General features: G+C 42.2%; 1 protein-coding gene across 1 annotated transcript in view; it reads left to right on the top strand.

The window, feature by feature from the left end:
• atg13 (ATG13 autophagy related 13 homolog (S. cerevisiae)) overlaps positions 1–16,329 on the top strand; it is a 94,545-nt gene that overhangs the window by 54,622 nt on the left and 23,594 nt on the right. The window contains 5 exon segments of the mRNA XM_030070677.1: positions 3,971–4,054; positions 4,056–4,081; positions 14,162–14,222; positions 14,224–14,284; positions 14,287–14,318. Coding sequence (XP_029926537.1) covers positions 3,971–4,054; positions 4,056–4,081; positions 14,162–14,222; positions 14,224–14,284; positions 14,287–14,318 — 264 coding nt within the window.

Raw genomic sequence — 16,329 nt, 5'->3', positions numbered from 1 at the left:
TGTGAAGTTTACTCCCTCCTAGATACTCCACAATCAACTGTAAGTGTTATTATTGCAAAGTGGAAATGTTTAGGAACCACAACAACTCAGCCACAAAGTGACAGACCACGTAAAGTTACAGAGCAGGGTCACCAAGTGCTGAGACACAGTGCATAAAAGTGGCCAAAGCTCTGCTGACTCAATAACTAGAGTCAACCCTCCTCTGACATTTACATCAGCACAAAACTGCACACGGAGCTTCATGGCATGGGTTTCCATGGCCACATGCAAGCCTTACATCACCAAGCACAATGCCAAGCATCGGATAGAGTTGTGTAAAGCACATCACCACACATTTCCACTCTAGAGCAGTGGAAACATGTTCTATGAAGTAATGAATCACACTTCTGTATCTGACAGTCTGATGGACAAGTCTGGGTTGGCGAATGCCAGGGAGAACGTTACCTGCCCTGACTGCATTGTACCAACTGTCAAGTTGGTTGAGGGATAATGCTATGGGCTTGTTTTTCTGGGGTTGGCCTAGGCCCCTTCCAGTGAAGGAAAGCTTAATGCTTAAGCTTACGAGACATTTTAGACAATTGACCCTTTATTTGGCTCCTGAATGGTGCCTAACTGACCAATCAGTGATTTTTCTTCTGTGTAGCCACTCCCCCCCATCTGAGGAGTTGGACAATAGAGCCTCCGCCTCCATTCACTACAGTGGAATAAGCGTATTTTTCAGTTGCCTCATATCAACATTTAGTTCATTCAGTGATTATTTTAAACTTTGTCTTAGTGAAAAGGAACATCTCGTGACTGGGTTCAATGTGGTTTTTTTCGCTGGAAGAAAAACTAGTTTAATCTTCACGGAGCTCCGTGCAGCACCACAGAGAAACCACAACAACAAAACAGTTCCAGAACTTCCTGGCTGCTGAAGGCTATTTCATTCACGTTAAAATGGTTAAAATGTGTGCTTGGGGTAAACTTGGGTAAGACAGTCTTTAGATTGGAGTGATTAAAATTTCCTGGCTACGATGAAGATGTTCTCAGGATGTTTGTTCAGCTGCTTGCTGATAGCATCGTGCAGTTTGTCCATAGCCAGCTTAGCATTGGCACGGGGGGTGAACATAGACTGCTGTAATGAAGACTGCCGGAAATCTCTCTCCATAGATAAAAAGGTCTGCATTTGATCATTAAAACTCCAAATCTGTGCAGCAGTGTCTCTCGTAACTGTATTGTCCGTACACCAGCTGTTGTTTACATAGACGCACACACCGCTGCCTCTTGTCTTACCGGAGTCGGATGTCCGAACTGCCCTGTATATGGTGTGGTCCACTAGTTCCACGGCTAGGTCCAGGATGTTTTTATACAGCCAGTTTTCTATTATCATCATAACACAGTAATTCATGCGGCGGTTGGTGATCTATCTGACATGTGTCAGCCATTTTTCCAGTGGTCACAGATAGACTCTATAGTTAAGTTTGTGGGTGGGAGGCAGCTAGCAGGACCTGCCATGCTGAGTTAGCTAACGTGTTTATTAGGGTTGGGACCGGAAACCGGTTCTGAAAAAGAACCGGTTCCGGAAATTGAAGAAATGGAAGCCGCATCCATCATTTTGCAAAACCAGTTCCCATAACGATTTCCTGGAATTTCTCATCTGCAGTCATTTTGCTCAGTTGTGTGCACTGAAGCGGACTGTGGTGACGTCACGTCACCTACAAGACTGAATACGCCCCCACTGCACTGCTATGAAGAATGTCGGACCACCATTATCAAGCGAGGCAGGAGGTGGAGTGCAGCCCTGCAGCGTAACCAAACAATTTCGAAGCCAGAAAAACGCAACTTAAATTAACTAGGGCCCTATAATTCTGTGAAATACGGAATCGCGGATGGAATCGCGGAATTAGAAAACACAACTGCACCAGCACCGTACAAGTCCAAAAGGCAAAGAAGATTTTCCAGGCTACAGCAGCGCACTGACATAGATTGTGTAACAAGCGAAGAGGTTGCCACTCCGCTCTATTTTCACTGGCTAACAGCAGCACACTGACAGCTTAGCTTGTCTATCAGAGCAAGCGGTATCAGTTCGGCTTATTTTTCATATTCAGTCTATGTTATCACATGCATACTACTGCTCATTCATTGGTAGCTGAATTGTTAGGTCTGTTTGATAAGTAATTTACATTACCAAGCTTATTGCTAAACATGTACTTCTTCTAGATAATTTATTATGTTCTACAAGTCATAAACATACACTTACACTAACACTACCCCCCACCCACCCCCCTCCATACAGTTTCTATAGAAAGTTCAGATAAGAGTAAGACCAGCAGCAACACTCAAGTCAATCCGTTCAGCTGCAGCAGCTTGTTGTTTATTACTTGTTTATTTTAAGTATATGGTATCATTAAAAAAATACAAAAATGTATATATTTGGAACCGTTTATCGGAACCGGTAGGAACCGGAATCGTTAAGAGGGAATCGTTAAGGAATTGGAATCGTTAAAATCCAAACGGTCCCAACCCTAGTGTTTATATCCAGTTTTGGGAAATAACACATTTTACCCAGTCACTATACTGTACCAGAGATGGTTCCTTTTTACTATACCAAGGTTAAAATAAGAATCGACTCATTAAGTATCAATATGAGGCAGCTGAAATCACATTGTTTTCAATGGGAGTGGATGGATGAGGCATTTCTTCCTGCTGGTTTTTGTCCAACCTAGTAACAGCGGCCTGGGGGGCGGGGGCTTAGATAAAGGGTCAATTGTATGCTTCCAACTTTGTGGTAACAGTTTTGCAAAGGTCCCTTCCTGTTCCAGCATGACTGTGCTCCAGTGCACAAATCAAGGTCCATAAAGCATGGTTGGCTGAGTTTGGTGTGAAAGAACTTGACTGGCCTTGACCCCAACCCCATCCAACACCTGTGGGATGAAGTAGGACAGAGATTGTGAACTAGGCCCTCTTGTCCAACATCAGTGTCTGGCTACACAAATTCTCTTTTGGATGAATGGGCAAATATTCCACAGACACACTCCAAAATCTTGTAGAAAGCCTTCCCAGAAGAGTGGAAGCTGTTACAGCTGCAACGGGGGAACCAATGCCACATTAATGCCTATGCATTTAGAATGGGATGTCATAAAAGCTCCTGTAGATGTGCTGGTGGTCCAATACTTTTGTCCATATAGTGTATGAAGTAAGCGTGCGACGTGACAAAAAAATAATTGTGTCTGGAGCCCTGATTCAAGATTCAGTGGGCAAATCCCTTCTTTTATACTCTTGTTAAAGTGTCTTGTGTGCTTGTGACAGTTACTTTTGGGGTTTCCCCGAAACTGAATAAATGTTGTACTTATGAACACAACACAAATTCTTTGTGAACCCCATATTATATTTGCTGGATAAAATATGAAGTTTGGACTTCGTAAGGTATGGGGAGATGATGATAGGCTGAACAATATTTTTCTTCAAGATCATTTTGAAGGCAATTTGAAAACATTTATTCCAACCATCATATGTTCAGGGTTGTCTGAAAGTTCCTTGATTCATGAGAATAGTGGACAGTCTCCAGCCAATCAGAGTTGTGTTTTGGTGACAAGTGATAGTATACAATACAAATATCAGTTGTGATTATATAGTTGGCCAACTTTATATGTGAACCATGATCACTTTTATGTATTTGAAGGTGACTGCAAAACTGGCAGAGGATCAATTAAAGTGAAGATGCTGTGAATCACTGGGAAATAAAAAATGTAAAAGTAATATATTAGTCCAGCAACCAGCACCTTGTAGACTCAACTGTCAAATCACATGGTTAATCCAAATTTTAAGGGCTGTCCTATCAGTCAACCCCAGTCTTGCCTAGTACACCTTTAAAACATTTGCAGACATGGATTTAATGAAGTTGCTTTTAAATCGGATGTTTATAAGGACACTACCTCGGAGTTGTTTCTAATTAATTCAGTGTAGCTGTCTTTTTGTTCATCTTGTACAGGTATTACATGCTGGAAAGGAGGGTGGGGTTGCATTGGTTCCTGTCCAACCTCCTCATGTAGCCGACACCCATTTGACAGCAGACCAATCCCCCCAACACACCTGGCAGCAGGTAACTCTTAAGGTTTTAGTTCAGTTATCTTATTGAATTCCCAAAGTGTGAAACTTCTGGTCACTTCTGGCTACAGGTAGGAACTAAAATTACTAACCATAACCCTGCGCAAAAATGAACTTGTCTTAGGCAAAGGGGACATGAATAGTAACTAAAGGGTTTCAAATATTTCCTCCATTTATAATATCTGGCTGTTTGTTGTTCCAAATTTAGTAGGGGTTCAAGCATGTAGGGCTGAAACATACTGGTTCAGGAATCTCACTCACCAAAATTTTAACACATGCACCAAACTGGTGGCGCTACATCAAGGACAACACGTTATGGCCTATAACGAATGTTGCTACATAGCGCTGTTATGCTCATTTATTTATATCTTGAGATCAGTTGGTCCCATTCACGCGACACTCATGGCAATAGTTCCCATACCATACTAGACTGTGTGCCAATTTTGCACAAACTGTCCACTTGGTAGTGCTTTTTCCACAACAAAAATTTTTTTTTTTTTTTTAATTTGTCAATGAAATAACCTGTATGCTCCGTTGCCGTTGACGGCCAATCTGTCATGCTGTCTATCACAGGATCTAGCGGACTCAGTTTTGAAGCCACAGGAATAGGACAGGTATCATCTGAAACTAGGCTAATCAAACTAATCAACAAAATCCACTGGTACCAAGTATGCCATGCTAGGTTATTGGCAAGTGGCAAATATAGCTTCAAAGTGAGGCTAATTTCTGGTCTGTATGCCATCATTTAAAATGACTTTTTTTGACATGTAGTAGAATCACAATTGCATCCCACTTTGTCTCTCCTCAATGCTGTTACCTCTGCTTGTTCAATTCATTTCAGCCCCAGTAAAGCAACTTTATTAATCCCACTACGGTCAATTTGTTTGGAGCAGTATGTCTATAAAATACATAAATAAAACACATACAGACAGCAATAAGGCCTGGGTGTCCAACTTGTGTGGGTTCAGCGGGGTGCTGGGTCCAACTTTCGCAGGGGGTTTGGACCCCACTAATGCTTGCAGGTCTAGTTGTTTTCATTATTATTAGTAGGGATGAGCGAGTACACCACTATCTGTATCTGTATCTGTTTAACCATCTACATTATCTGTATCCGTATCCGTACTCGGAGTGGGCGGGGCCGAAACCGGAAGTGGGCAGGGTTACCCCGGAAATTGGTTGAGTTGGACCGGAAATGGTGGGGCTTAACCGGTAGGTTATTTTAAGCCTGAAATTGATAAGGGTTGATCAGAAGTTGCTATATTTATTGTTTATTGGAAAACTATTTACAGAACAGCCTCAGAAGCTTCAGATCAATGTTTTTGATCACAATAGTAAACAAACTATTTACAGAACAAGTTTTTTATAAACACAGAACATGAATATTCTTAAGTGCATCAATGAATACAACACATGCAGTAGCTAGGCAATTATGAAGTACTTGAGAGAGAGTGTATCTATCTATCTATCTATCTATCTATCTATCTATCTATCTAGATAGATAGATAGATAGATAGATAGTTAGATAGATATACTTTATTGATCCCAACCAGGGAAATTCTGGTGTGCCAGCAGCAACAGTAGAACATACAATAAAGTTAAATAAAAAAAAGAATAAAGGCTAAATATATACAATAAAGACTAAAAACTAAAATGTACAATAAGGGCTAACCTAAGGAAAAGAGATATGTATCTATATACAGATAGATAGATAGATATGGATATATTTATAGATATTTATAGATATAGATATATTTATATGATATAGATATTTATATTTATATAAATATATAGATAGATAGCTTAATTTGTAATATTTATACTACTACTATATTTATTTTTTATGAACTACAGTGAGAAAGTTTCAGACTCTCAGTGCATGCAAAATATGCCAAAATAAAATCAAAATAATAATATACTTTTTGTTGTTGGAAGTTGGAAGTACTAGGATTCAAGGATTCAAGGATTCAAGGTTTATTCGTCACATGCATGAATGTACAGGTACAGCAGCAGTGAAATGTAATTGCAACAACTCCGGCACTGTGCAAGTAAAAAAAAAAAAAAAAAAAATACAAATAACGATAATAATAATAAAAAATAAAAGAAAATAAACATAAAATAGAAAGAATAAATGACATTCCTATATACAAGTGCAGTGAGTATCAGACAACAGGGGATAGTAAGGTGCTGAGCTGTCTGACACTGCATGCAGGTGGTGTTGTGGACTGATATACAGAGTTTGTGTTATGAGTTCAGAATCCGTGTGGCCTGGGGAAAGAAGCTCCTTCTCAGCCTCTCAGTCCGGGCTTTGATGGAGCGAAGCCGCTTGCCTGAGGGCAGCCACTCAAACAGTCTATGGTTGGGATGATGAGTGTCTTTTAAAATCCGACTTGCCCTGGACCTGCACCGCTGGGTGTAGATGTCCTGGAGGCAGGGCAGTGCTGTGCGGGTGATGCGCTCAACACATCGGATCACTCTGTGCAGGGCCTTCCTGTCCTGGGAGCTGCAGCTGCCGTACCAGGCAGTGATGCTCACAGAAAGCACAGACCCCACTGTGGCGGCGTAGAAGGTTTTCAGCAGTGTGGTGGAGATCTTAAATTTCCTCAGCCGCCTGAGGTGGTACCACCGCTGCCGAGCCTTCTTCACCAGGGTGGTGGTGTGTGTAGTCCATGTCAGGTCCTCAGAGATGTGAACCCCAAGGTACCTGTAATTGCTTAAGGTACCTGTAATTGCTTAGCGGAGCAGTCACGACGGCGTCTGGACTCGTCCGCGCCATCTTGAGAATGTGTTGAGCTAATGTATGTGTGTAAGGTGTGTGTGTGTGTGTGTGTTAACTCTTAGATGCATGGCTCACCAAACCCTACACTCTTCCATGAGTGGGGTCAAAAATGACCCCAATTGAAATGAATGGGTTTTACGCTGTAAACTTCAGAAATGTCTTTCATTTTGGTTAAAGATGATGATTTTTATTGTATTTTAGTCAGCAAAAGAATTATTTCATGTTTGACATGTCCATTTATCACTTTTAATAAACATTTTATCAAAAAACATATTTTAAATAGGCAAAAAAAAAAAAAACATCCAAAAATGATCCCTATTAGAAACAATGTGTTTAATGCAATATTTCTTCATTTTGGTTTTAAAATAATGATTATTATTATATTTTGGTCAACACAAGAATAGTTTCATGTTTTACATGTTCATGAATCACAGGGCTACTCAACCCACGGCCCAGGGGCCACATGTAGCCCGTACATCATTTTTATGCAGCCCGCCACTATCATAGCCTATAATAAAAATATTATGATTCTATCTAACCTTTTTGGGAATAAAGCGTCATTTTGTTGTAACCTGATCATTTCATCATTAATCATTGCATGACAATCTTTTATTCAGTGAGGTTTGGCCTTGGATGGAAATGTAGCTGTTTTCTGTATGTTTCATTCATTTTTAGACTAGTCATGTAACCTGTGACAAAATTATTGTTTAAACGTTCAAAATAGGACAGACATGTTCAGCTTGCGGCCCTTGGACACAGCTGAATTTTGCTGAGTGGCCCCTGAGCCATCTTAAGTTGAGATTAAATCAGGGACGGTTTTTGCTATGGGCAATGTGGGCAACCACCCAGGGCGCAATCTACTTGGGGGCGCATGAGCGCCTCCAAAAAAAAAAAAAAAAAAAAAAAAAAAAAAATCGCCAGTTTTCTAGATTAATATCGCTCATTTCCACGTCAGGTTGGTGCAGTGGGCGCTGAGGCGCCCCCACTATCACGTCAACTTGCTGCTGAGAGTCATGTATACAGGTCGTGTGTGTCAGAAGAAAAGGCAAGGGGCAGCGGGGCGCGGGGGATCAACTTGCAACTGCAGAGGCTGTGAGCAGGTCATTAGCGGTTTTTGACATGGGCTATGCAGCTGCATATGTCGAAGTGCAGATAATACGTCCGTTTGTGCCATTTTTAAGGGTATTTTTCAGTGCTTTTGTTTTGAAAGAGTTTTGAGCTTTTATTTTGAAAGGCCGCGGAAGTCCTGGTGTGTGACCGACACACACACGACGCCAACAAAAACCCACTGGTAGTACATTCGCTGCTGGTGGCCCTCTGGCCACTAGCAGCGCCCCTCCAGCAGATGGCGCCCTTAGCATGTCCTAGTGTGTGACTGACTTGAGTAGTGGCAGCTGCTGCATGATCACACCAAAATGCACGCAGACAGAGAAATCCTCATTCAATCCAATGGAGAAATCCAGAAAACCCACCCCTGTTTGAGGTGTCACAGCTCGGTCACCGTTTGAGTTACAGACTTGATTCAAAGTTTAAATGAGTCATGAGACTCGGATCTATAAATCTTCCATTTACATGATTTTGCTATCTTTTACCGTTTTTGAGTTATGGCAGTTTTAGTTTGAGAGTGTTTTCTGCTCCCTCTGAGCTCTTACAATGGGTGTGTATTGCGCATTCCTGAGGCAGCTAGAGTGAGTCACATGTCCAGGCAGAGTGCAGAGCAGAGCACACCAGAGTCAAAAACGTTTGAAAACTCTTCACAGCTCCCACAAACTTGGTCCAATCCACATCAAAACTACATATTTTTGTAGGAATTTTTGTCCTCTTTCCATCTGCATAGTTTTCAAAGCCGTCAGACTTTTACTTTACACTGCAGGGGCCTAATTAGTGCCGGATGTCAGCCTCTTCACACCAAACTCCATGGGAAAAAATGAGATTTTGGTTCTGGCCCCTCCGACTTGGAGGTGTTATCACATCCAAACTAAACGAGTAATGACGAAATCCTTCAGAACTTTTGTTCAGCACTGTCATCTGTGAAATTTTCAAGCTGCTGACATTTACGGCCTGGGAGGAGATAGATTTTGTTCAAAGCGGAATTTTGGGCGAGAACGTGATGTTCAAACGCAAATTGCGGACTTCCTGTTGGTTTTAGAGGGGGGGTGTCAGCGCGTGAATTGTAGGGCTTGATGAGACCTACATTTCGGCAGTGGTTTGGTCTTTCTATCACATTCCTGTGGGCCACAGCGGCTGCCTTTGTGTGCCTAGGTGGCGCTACCGAGCCCATTTTTGCACTTAGGGGGTCCGTTTGTCCATTTTATCCAATTTTGCACCAGACCTGGCCTGCGTGCCGAATTTGGTGAGTTTTTGAGCATGTTTAGGGGGTCAAATTAAGACCTAATGACACGTAATAATAATAAGAAGAAAGAATCACTACAAAAACAATAGGGCTTCGCGCTGTTCCAGCGCTCGGGCCCTAATAACAGTAGGGCTTCACACTGTTCCAGTGCTCGGGCCCTAATAAAGAAAAAACGAAGCAGATACAATAGGGCTTCGCACTGTTCCAGTGCTCGGGCCCTAAAAAACGAAGCAATAACAATAGGGCTTCGCACTGTTCCAGTGCTCGGGCCCTAAAAAACGAAGCAATAACAATAGGGCTTCGCACTGTTCCAGTGCTCGGGCCCTAAAAAAGCACTGTGTCGGCAATGAGAGACGCGACGCCAGTCGCATTCAGCCCCAACCTCTAAGCCTAACTCTGCTCAAAAGCAGCGCGTCTGTTACCAGTCAAGTTTAGCAGAAATTCTACTGACTATCAGTGATTACAGACCGAGGGAAGAGCGAGCTGGAAAAAACCTGATCGCTACTGAAGAGAGACGCGACGTGAGCCGTCACACCTGAGTGAGTGACAGCAGAGGTTGTCAGTGTGTGTGTGTGTGTGTGTGTGTGTGAGCGGGGCACACGGCGTAGGGGAGGGTCACTGTGTGTGTTGTGTGTGAGCGGCACACCGCTGTACTGTGTGTGTGTAGGGGAGGGTCGCTGTGTGTGACTGGCCTATCACACAATGTGGCCACAGTCAGCTACCTAATGAAGATTTTCATTCATCACGAGCACGGAAATTGACTTATATTACTCGGATCATAATCGTACTCGGCAAAAGTGCTATATCCGTACCGGATACTCATTTCAGCTGAGTATCCGGCTCATCCCTAATTATTAGGGTTCAATCCCGTATGGCTGACACCCTATTGTTTTTGTGCTGTTTTATTATTAATCTCCCTTTTTTCTTCAGAAATGTTTTTTACAAATTCCCATGAGATGGTTAATTAGAGAGACATTAAATTTTGCACATTTGTTGGAAGTTGTGTGCAAATACTACCTAAAATATTTGACCCCAATCAGCTTGATGGGGGAGTCATAATTAAAGGTCAAAATTTTTAACTTGAAAAATTCTTAACTCCGGCGCTGTAAGTTTTATTTACACGAAATTTGGTACAGACATGCATGGATCCTCATGCTACAATTTTGCCTCAAGAACCCATAAGGTCCGCCATGTTGAATATTCCACCATTTTGAGTTTTTTGAAAATCACATTTTGATATCTCCTTATAGACCGTAGGTCCAATTCCACATAAATACAATAGGATGCACAAGATTTTGTGCACGCGACACAGACAGCGGGTGGTGTAGATGGTGCTGATCTCCGGAAGGTTGGTCCCGATGATTTTCCCCACTGTTCTTACCACGCTCTGAATGGCTTGCTGCTCGGCCTTAGTGCAGCTGGAGAACCACACTAAAAAACCATAAGTCACTATACTGCCAATAGCACAGTGGTAGAAGCTCACCATAAATATACCATTATATTGAAGCTGTTGAGGATTTCAGCTTCTGATGGTCTTTGTTGGTTTGAACCCCAGAATCACCGCTTGTGGCTATATTTTATATGTATTGCCCCAAACTGTCATTATTGTGTCTGCCTTTAAAAATCTACTGTCAGTTGACCTCTAATACCAATAATAGAAATCGCCTTTTTGATTGATTTATTTATCCTGGACACTCAGGAGCTAATGATTTCAGTAACCTGCTTTGAGTCTTTTTCCCATACTGCATAGTACTGCTGCCATGTGCTATGCATGGCAAATTGTGGTCACTAACTTTCTCATGGACAACCTGTGAGGGATGTTTAATGGGATGCATGTCCAGTACATGTCCAGGCTGCAGCCTGTCAAGGTTGACACTGTCTTCGCACATCCAGGAAATGCCAAAGCGAAACGTCAAACTTGTACACTTGTCTTCTATATATTTTCTTTTTTTCCAGACATATAAGGTTTATTTATTTACCTGACATGTTTCGGCGTTTGACTTTCGCCTTCATCAGAGTGTCACTGGGTGTTGGTGTGACATCTTTATCAGCTGTTGTTTTCTGGAAGGTACACTTGTACACTTGTACTAGATAATCTATCACAGTGTGCGAACTGTAATATTATTAGTGCCTCGGAGCGAAGCTCAGAGGTCACTATTGTTATCCTGCGTGTTTCTTCTTCTTTTTTCGACTTCCTCTTCTGTAAAATTTCGGTTCGCTACTCCTCCCACAGTTTCGAAGATACCTATAACATTATAATTATGAAAACGTGCGTCTCAGTCGGGAATAGTGTGCTATGACTTTTGTATATTTCAGGAGTTACCATGGTGACAAAAATCCCAAAAAACTGTGCAAATTTCCCATCCACAATGAATGGCCAAAACTTCCCATGGCTCCAGGGTGCAGAGCTTTTGACCTGCATCCACGCACCAAATACGAAAAACGTGCGTCTTGTGGAGAAGAAGCGGTGTGTCGATTTTCAAACTGATCAGACTTTGGGATTTCTCGTAATTTGTATTTAAAATCGCGATTTAGCCCTCATTGAAAAATAATAGGGAATCGGCTGACAACCATGCATTTTCAAAGCCTCACAGCTCCCTCATTCTTTGGCCGAAAGACTCCATTCAAAGCTTAAACGGGTCAGCAGAACTTCAACTTTCAATTTTCCCTGTATGTTTTAGTTTTGCATAAAACACAGTTTAAGTCATTTTTGAGCCACCTCTGACTTTTGAATGAGTTTGTATTGCGTGAGCTAGAGTGAGAGACCTGATGGCTAGAGTGCAGCAGCCCTGAAAAATCGTCTAAAACTTTTGTCTTACTTGCTCTCCTGGCCACAATTTTCACTCCACATGCATATTTTTTTGGAAAAGTAATAGGAAAAATAGTTCTGCTTTGAAAAATGTAAATACAAAAGCAAAGTAGCTTCAACTTTTTAAACGGTGACACTTAACGAGGCAGGAGTGCCAGCTCTCTCCCCCATAGACTCCCATTATATCTGGAACCCAAAATTTGGGGAGAGAAGGAGAGACACACACTTTTTCAACTCGCTCTAGGGTGGGCATTTTTGGGAGTTGGAAAATAATTTTGACAGAGCCGGAAAGCCCAAGGTCTTACCTTTCTCATGATAGCTTATATTTTCTGCTCCTGTCATTGAGAAAAAAGCATTTGTTTGACTACTACTTTTAGGTGATTTTTTCCCCCCCAAGCACCACTGTCACTCATGCTGTGTGCTTTATAGAACCTCATGTCTAGCTGAGGCCACACAAGCCCCAGTGGCACAGTGGTTAGTGTCTCTGCCTGCAATGCAGGAGGGGTTCAACTCCCCACCTGGGCAAGAGCGACAACACTACACAACCTACAAACAGCATAGGGCTTGTGGTTTAGCGCATATCCAGGCGGTCGCAAGGGTGGCAAGTACACTCAAATCCAAGGCACTCTCAAAATTGCCGCGCGGGAATTTTCTAGTTGTAATAGTATTCCAATTGTAACTCAGTCGCATTTAGGGAAAAAGCACTTGATCATTTGCACAATGAAAATTGTGACAGTGCATTTTTTTATTGCAGAAAGCCTATAAATTGAAATAGTAATGTCAGTAAAACTCTTAAAAGTACAATCGTACCCTCTAGTATACCCTCTGCCTGTGCAGCTTATTACCTCACACTGTTACAAGAAATGTTGACACCTCACTTATTACAACAGGTTGTGTCATCATGTTTTGTTTGTTACCTTCATTCTCTCCAACTCTCTTAGAAGAAAATTCGTATTTGCAAAGTAAAACAGCCTTCTTTGCAATTTGGAACATTGACTGGATGCTGGATGTAAGTTTTGGATGTCGATCGATTTATGAAGTTGCTCTGGTGTACATAATTAGGATTCACCTATGTCTCCAAACACTAACTTGTTGTTTCACTACATTGTGCATCACTTGCTCTGTCTGAGTTTAGCCAGGTTAGCACAAACTCTTCTTTTTCTAGGGTATCACCTTTTTAGGCACATAGCTCTGATTATGATATAGGGCCCTACCTTGCGCCAGAGTCCCTAAACCCGTTATTTGGGGATTTAGCATTGCATAAGAGGTGTTCCCCCGCAGAAGTTGCTATCTTGCACACCTGCCGTTATCCGTAAAACACTTGCGCTACCCGTTATATTATGCATAGGAGTGGTTTGGGCATTATGCCAGTTAAACCAATCAGTGTGCCAGGTGCTGTTGCCTTTAAGAGCAGGATGCACTATCCTAAATCTGCAAACCGAAACCCGTGATGGAGAGAGGAAGGTCGCGATTCAGTACTACTCTGCCAGTTTCTCAGGGGTTCAACTGAGGCTAAAGCAAGGTGGGTTTTTTTTTTTCGGGAGGTGGATCCGCATGTGCACGTCCACATGTGTCCAAGTGGACGCACTGAAGCCGCCTGGGCGCATTCTTGTAACAGCCCAAAGCGGATAACGGGTGGTCAGGGACCCATCCGCTATCGCTTCCCTAAAGTGTGTGTGCAAGATAGCAATTGTACGGAAAAGCGCATGAAACACGCCCATGGACACACCTCCAGGCGCAAATAAACGGAGTCGGCATAATGGATAGCGGGTAGCGTGGGCGCAAGATACGCAAGATACCCGCAATTCACGTGGTAGTGGGTGGTGGCAATGGGGTAGCGGGTGACGCAAGATAGGGCCCATAGTGTCACAGTGGGCTGTGTTGGTATTGCAGTCAAATTCGAGGAATTCTAGTGTAGCTTATAGAAGAGTGGTTACTGACAGTGAGCACAAAAAGAATGGTAAGTAACATGGTCAGGTGCTTAGAATTTTGGCCTTTAAATCTCACTCTCTGGCCCATTATTTGTTTTGGAACAACAGCTCCCCAACATTTTAAAAAGGCTTTAAACAGTCTTCATTGTAACTTGATAAAATTGGCAAGTCATACTGTAATGCTGTCAAATCTCCTTTTTTCCCAGTGGTGATGATGAGGGTCTATCGCACAGTGGAGAGGGAAGGAGTGATGGAAGAAGAGATGAAGGGGAGGAGGAGTGTTTCTCCCTCCTCTGATCCAGTGGAGTCTCTCTGTACATTCACCAGGAAGTTGGAGCCTTTGTCAATAAACCCAGCACACAGGTTAGTGTTTAAATGACATTTTGATTTTATGTCTTTTAACTTAATTATTTCTTGCCTTCAGCCAAACACATCTTATTCTTTACATACTTATTATTGTTTTGTACCTGTTTTGCAATGCAAAAAAGGAATATATTATAATCCGTCATACTACTATTATGTGCCTGCTTCGCACTGCAAAGAAGGCATGATTATAATCACCATATTTATGATTATTATATGCCTGCTTTGCTGTGCAAGGAGGCATCTATTATCAATCCGTCATACTTTATTATTATGTTGCCTGCTTTGCAATGCATAGAAGGCATATATTTATAATCCGTCTCACTTTTTTATTATTATGTGCTTGCCTTCAAAAGGCAACACATCTTTTCAAGTGGAGTTAAAATCAAGGTCAACTGGGAACTTCCGGTATGGTGTGGTAGTGAGAAGCAGCGTGTCATTGTCTCTCCCCGCTCAGTACAATTTAGCTTTATCTTTTGCCAGCTATACCAGCATGAAAAGCTGCCAATTGTTTTCTTAACTTTACTTCACAATGCCGAAGCCTTCAAAACAACAAAAACTTGACCAGCCCGAGGATACGGCAGAAGATCCTGATGACTTGAGTGAGGCTACTGCTAACCCTGAGCATGCTGCTAACGCTAAAAGTGTGTCACCTGAATTTTCATCTGAAGCTCTTCTTAAGCACATCGCCACTGTCGTTGCTGAAGAAGGGAAGTGGACACAGAAAATGTTTCAAGAAATGTTCACCAGCTTCAAGTCCAGACTGGAGGAAAAAGCTGACGGCATGGTGAAGCGTATCAATGAGGTTGTGGTGGTTACCGACTCCCTCACTGCACATCAGACCGGTCACATCTATTTCAGTTGACCGCGCACACCGAAGTCTCGGGCTGCCTATGGAAGGTCACCCTCGCCCCGTCATTGTTCAGATCCGTCGCTCCAGAGGCGTCGCCACAATCATGTCTGCAGCAAGACGCAAAGGGACCATCCAGTATGAGGGCCAGTTTATCCGCTTCGCTCCTGACATCCCCCTGTTGGTCCGGTCTGCACGCAGAGCTTCCAACCCTGTCTGCACTGCGCGAAACATCCGTTTCCAAATGAACTTCCCTGCAGTGGTATCCTTCAAGGTAAACGGTGTCCAGAAGTCATTCAAAGACCCGGAGGATGCAAAGTCATTTGTGGACGGTAACTTGTGATTTGTCCTATTGCCCACCTGCCCTGTACTGCTGGGCAGCTGGTGAGTCAGACATACTTACTTCATTGCCCTGCTCCCCATACATCACATTTATTTTTTACATCTGCATTTACACGTAATGTCTAAGTGCCTGTGTTAATTATCTTAAATATTCATTTTTGATTCTGGTTTAATGTTTTCCATAATTTAAGCCATCACCTCATTTATTTACTAATTGGTTTATTTTGTTGCGTCTTGATTGTTATCTGGTATACTAATCCAACATGATCTTATTTTAATTTTTTACCCTGTTCCTTCTTTATCACTTGCGTAGGATATTTCTAACTTTACCCCTTAATTGTCAAATGTGATCGTGAGCAGGGTTGGCCACGTTTTATTGTTTTTTCAGTGCATATATTTATGTATAGGTTTTTTTAAAATTATTGTTATCATCATTATTTATTATTATATAGCCATCTGAGCGGGTGGAGATGACCCACCTTTTTGGAGATTATTTGATTATTTTAAGGAAGTCCTTCTCTTTTTTAACATTGATTAGGAAGCTATTTCGCCACCTGGGGCCTGTTGCACAAAACTAGGATAAGGGATTAAGCCGGGATATCTTGGTCATCCTGGATTAATTTATCCGTGATCCGGTTGCACAAAAGTGGGATACTGGATAGTGGGATATGTTATGACAGTTACCATGGAGATTTATTCTGTGGAGCTAGCCTGCTCCAGACCAGGCTAAGTTCCAGGATCTATTTAATCTCATCCCTTATCTCAGTCAACAGTCACCACAAACGGAAACTAATAGTTATTCCACTGCCCACTACACAT

This window comes from Myripristis murdjan, chromosome 2 (genome assembly GCF_902150065.1).
Source record: "Myripristis murdjan chromosome 2, fMyrMur1.1, whole genome shotgun sequence".
NCBI classification, from domain to species: Eukaryota; Metazoa; Chordata; class Actinopteri; order Holocentriformes; family Holocentridae; genus Myripristis; species Myripristis murdjan.
Note: the sequence above shows the minus strand (reverse complement) of the source record. Positions and strands in the feature narration are given on the sequence as shown.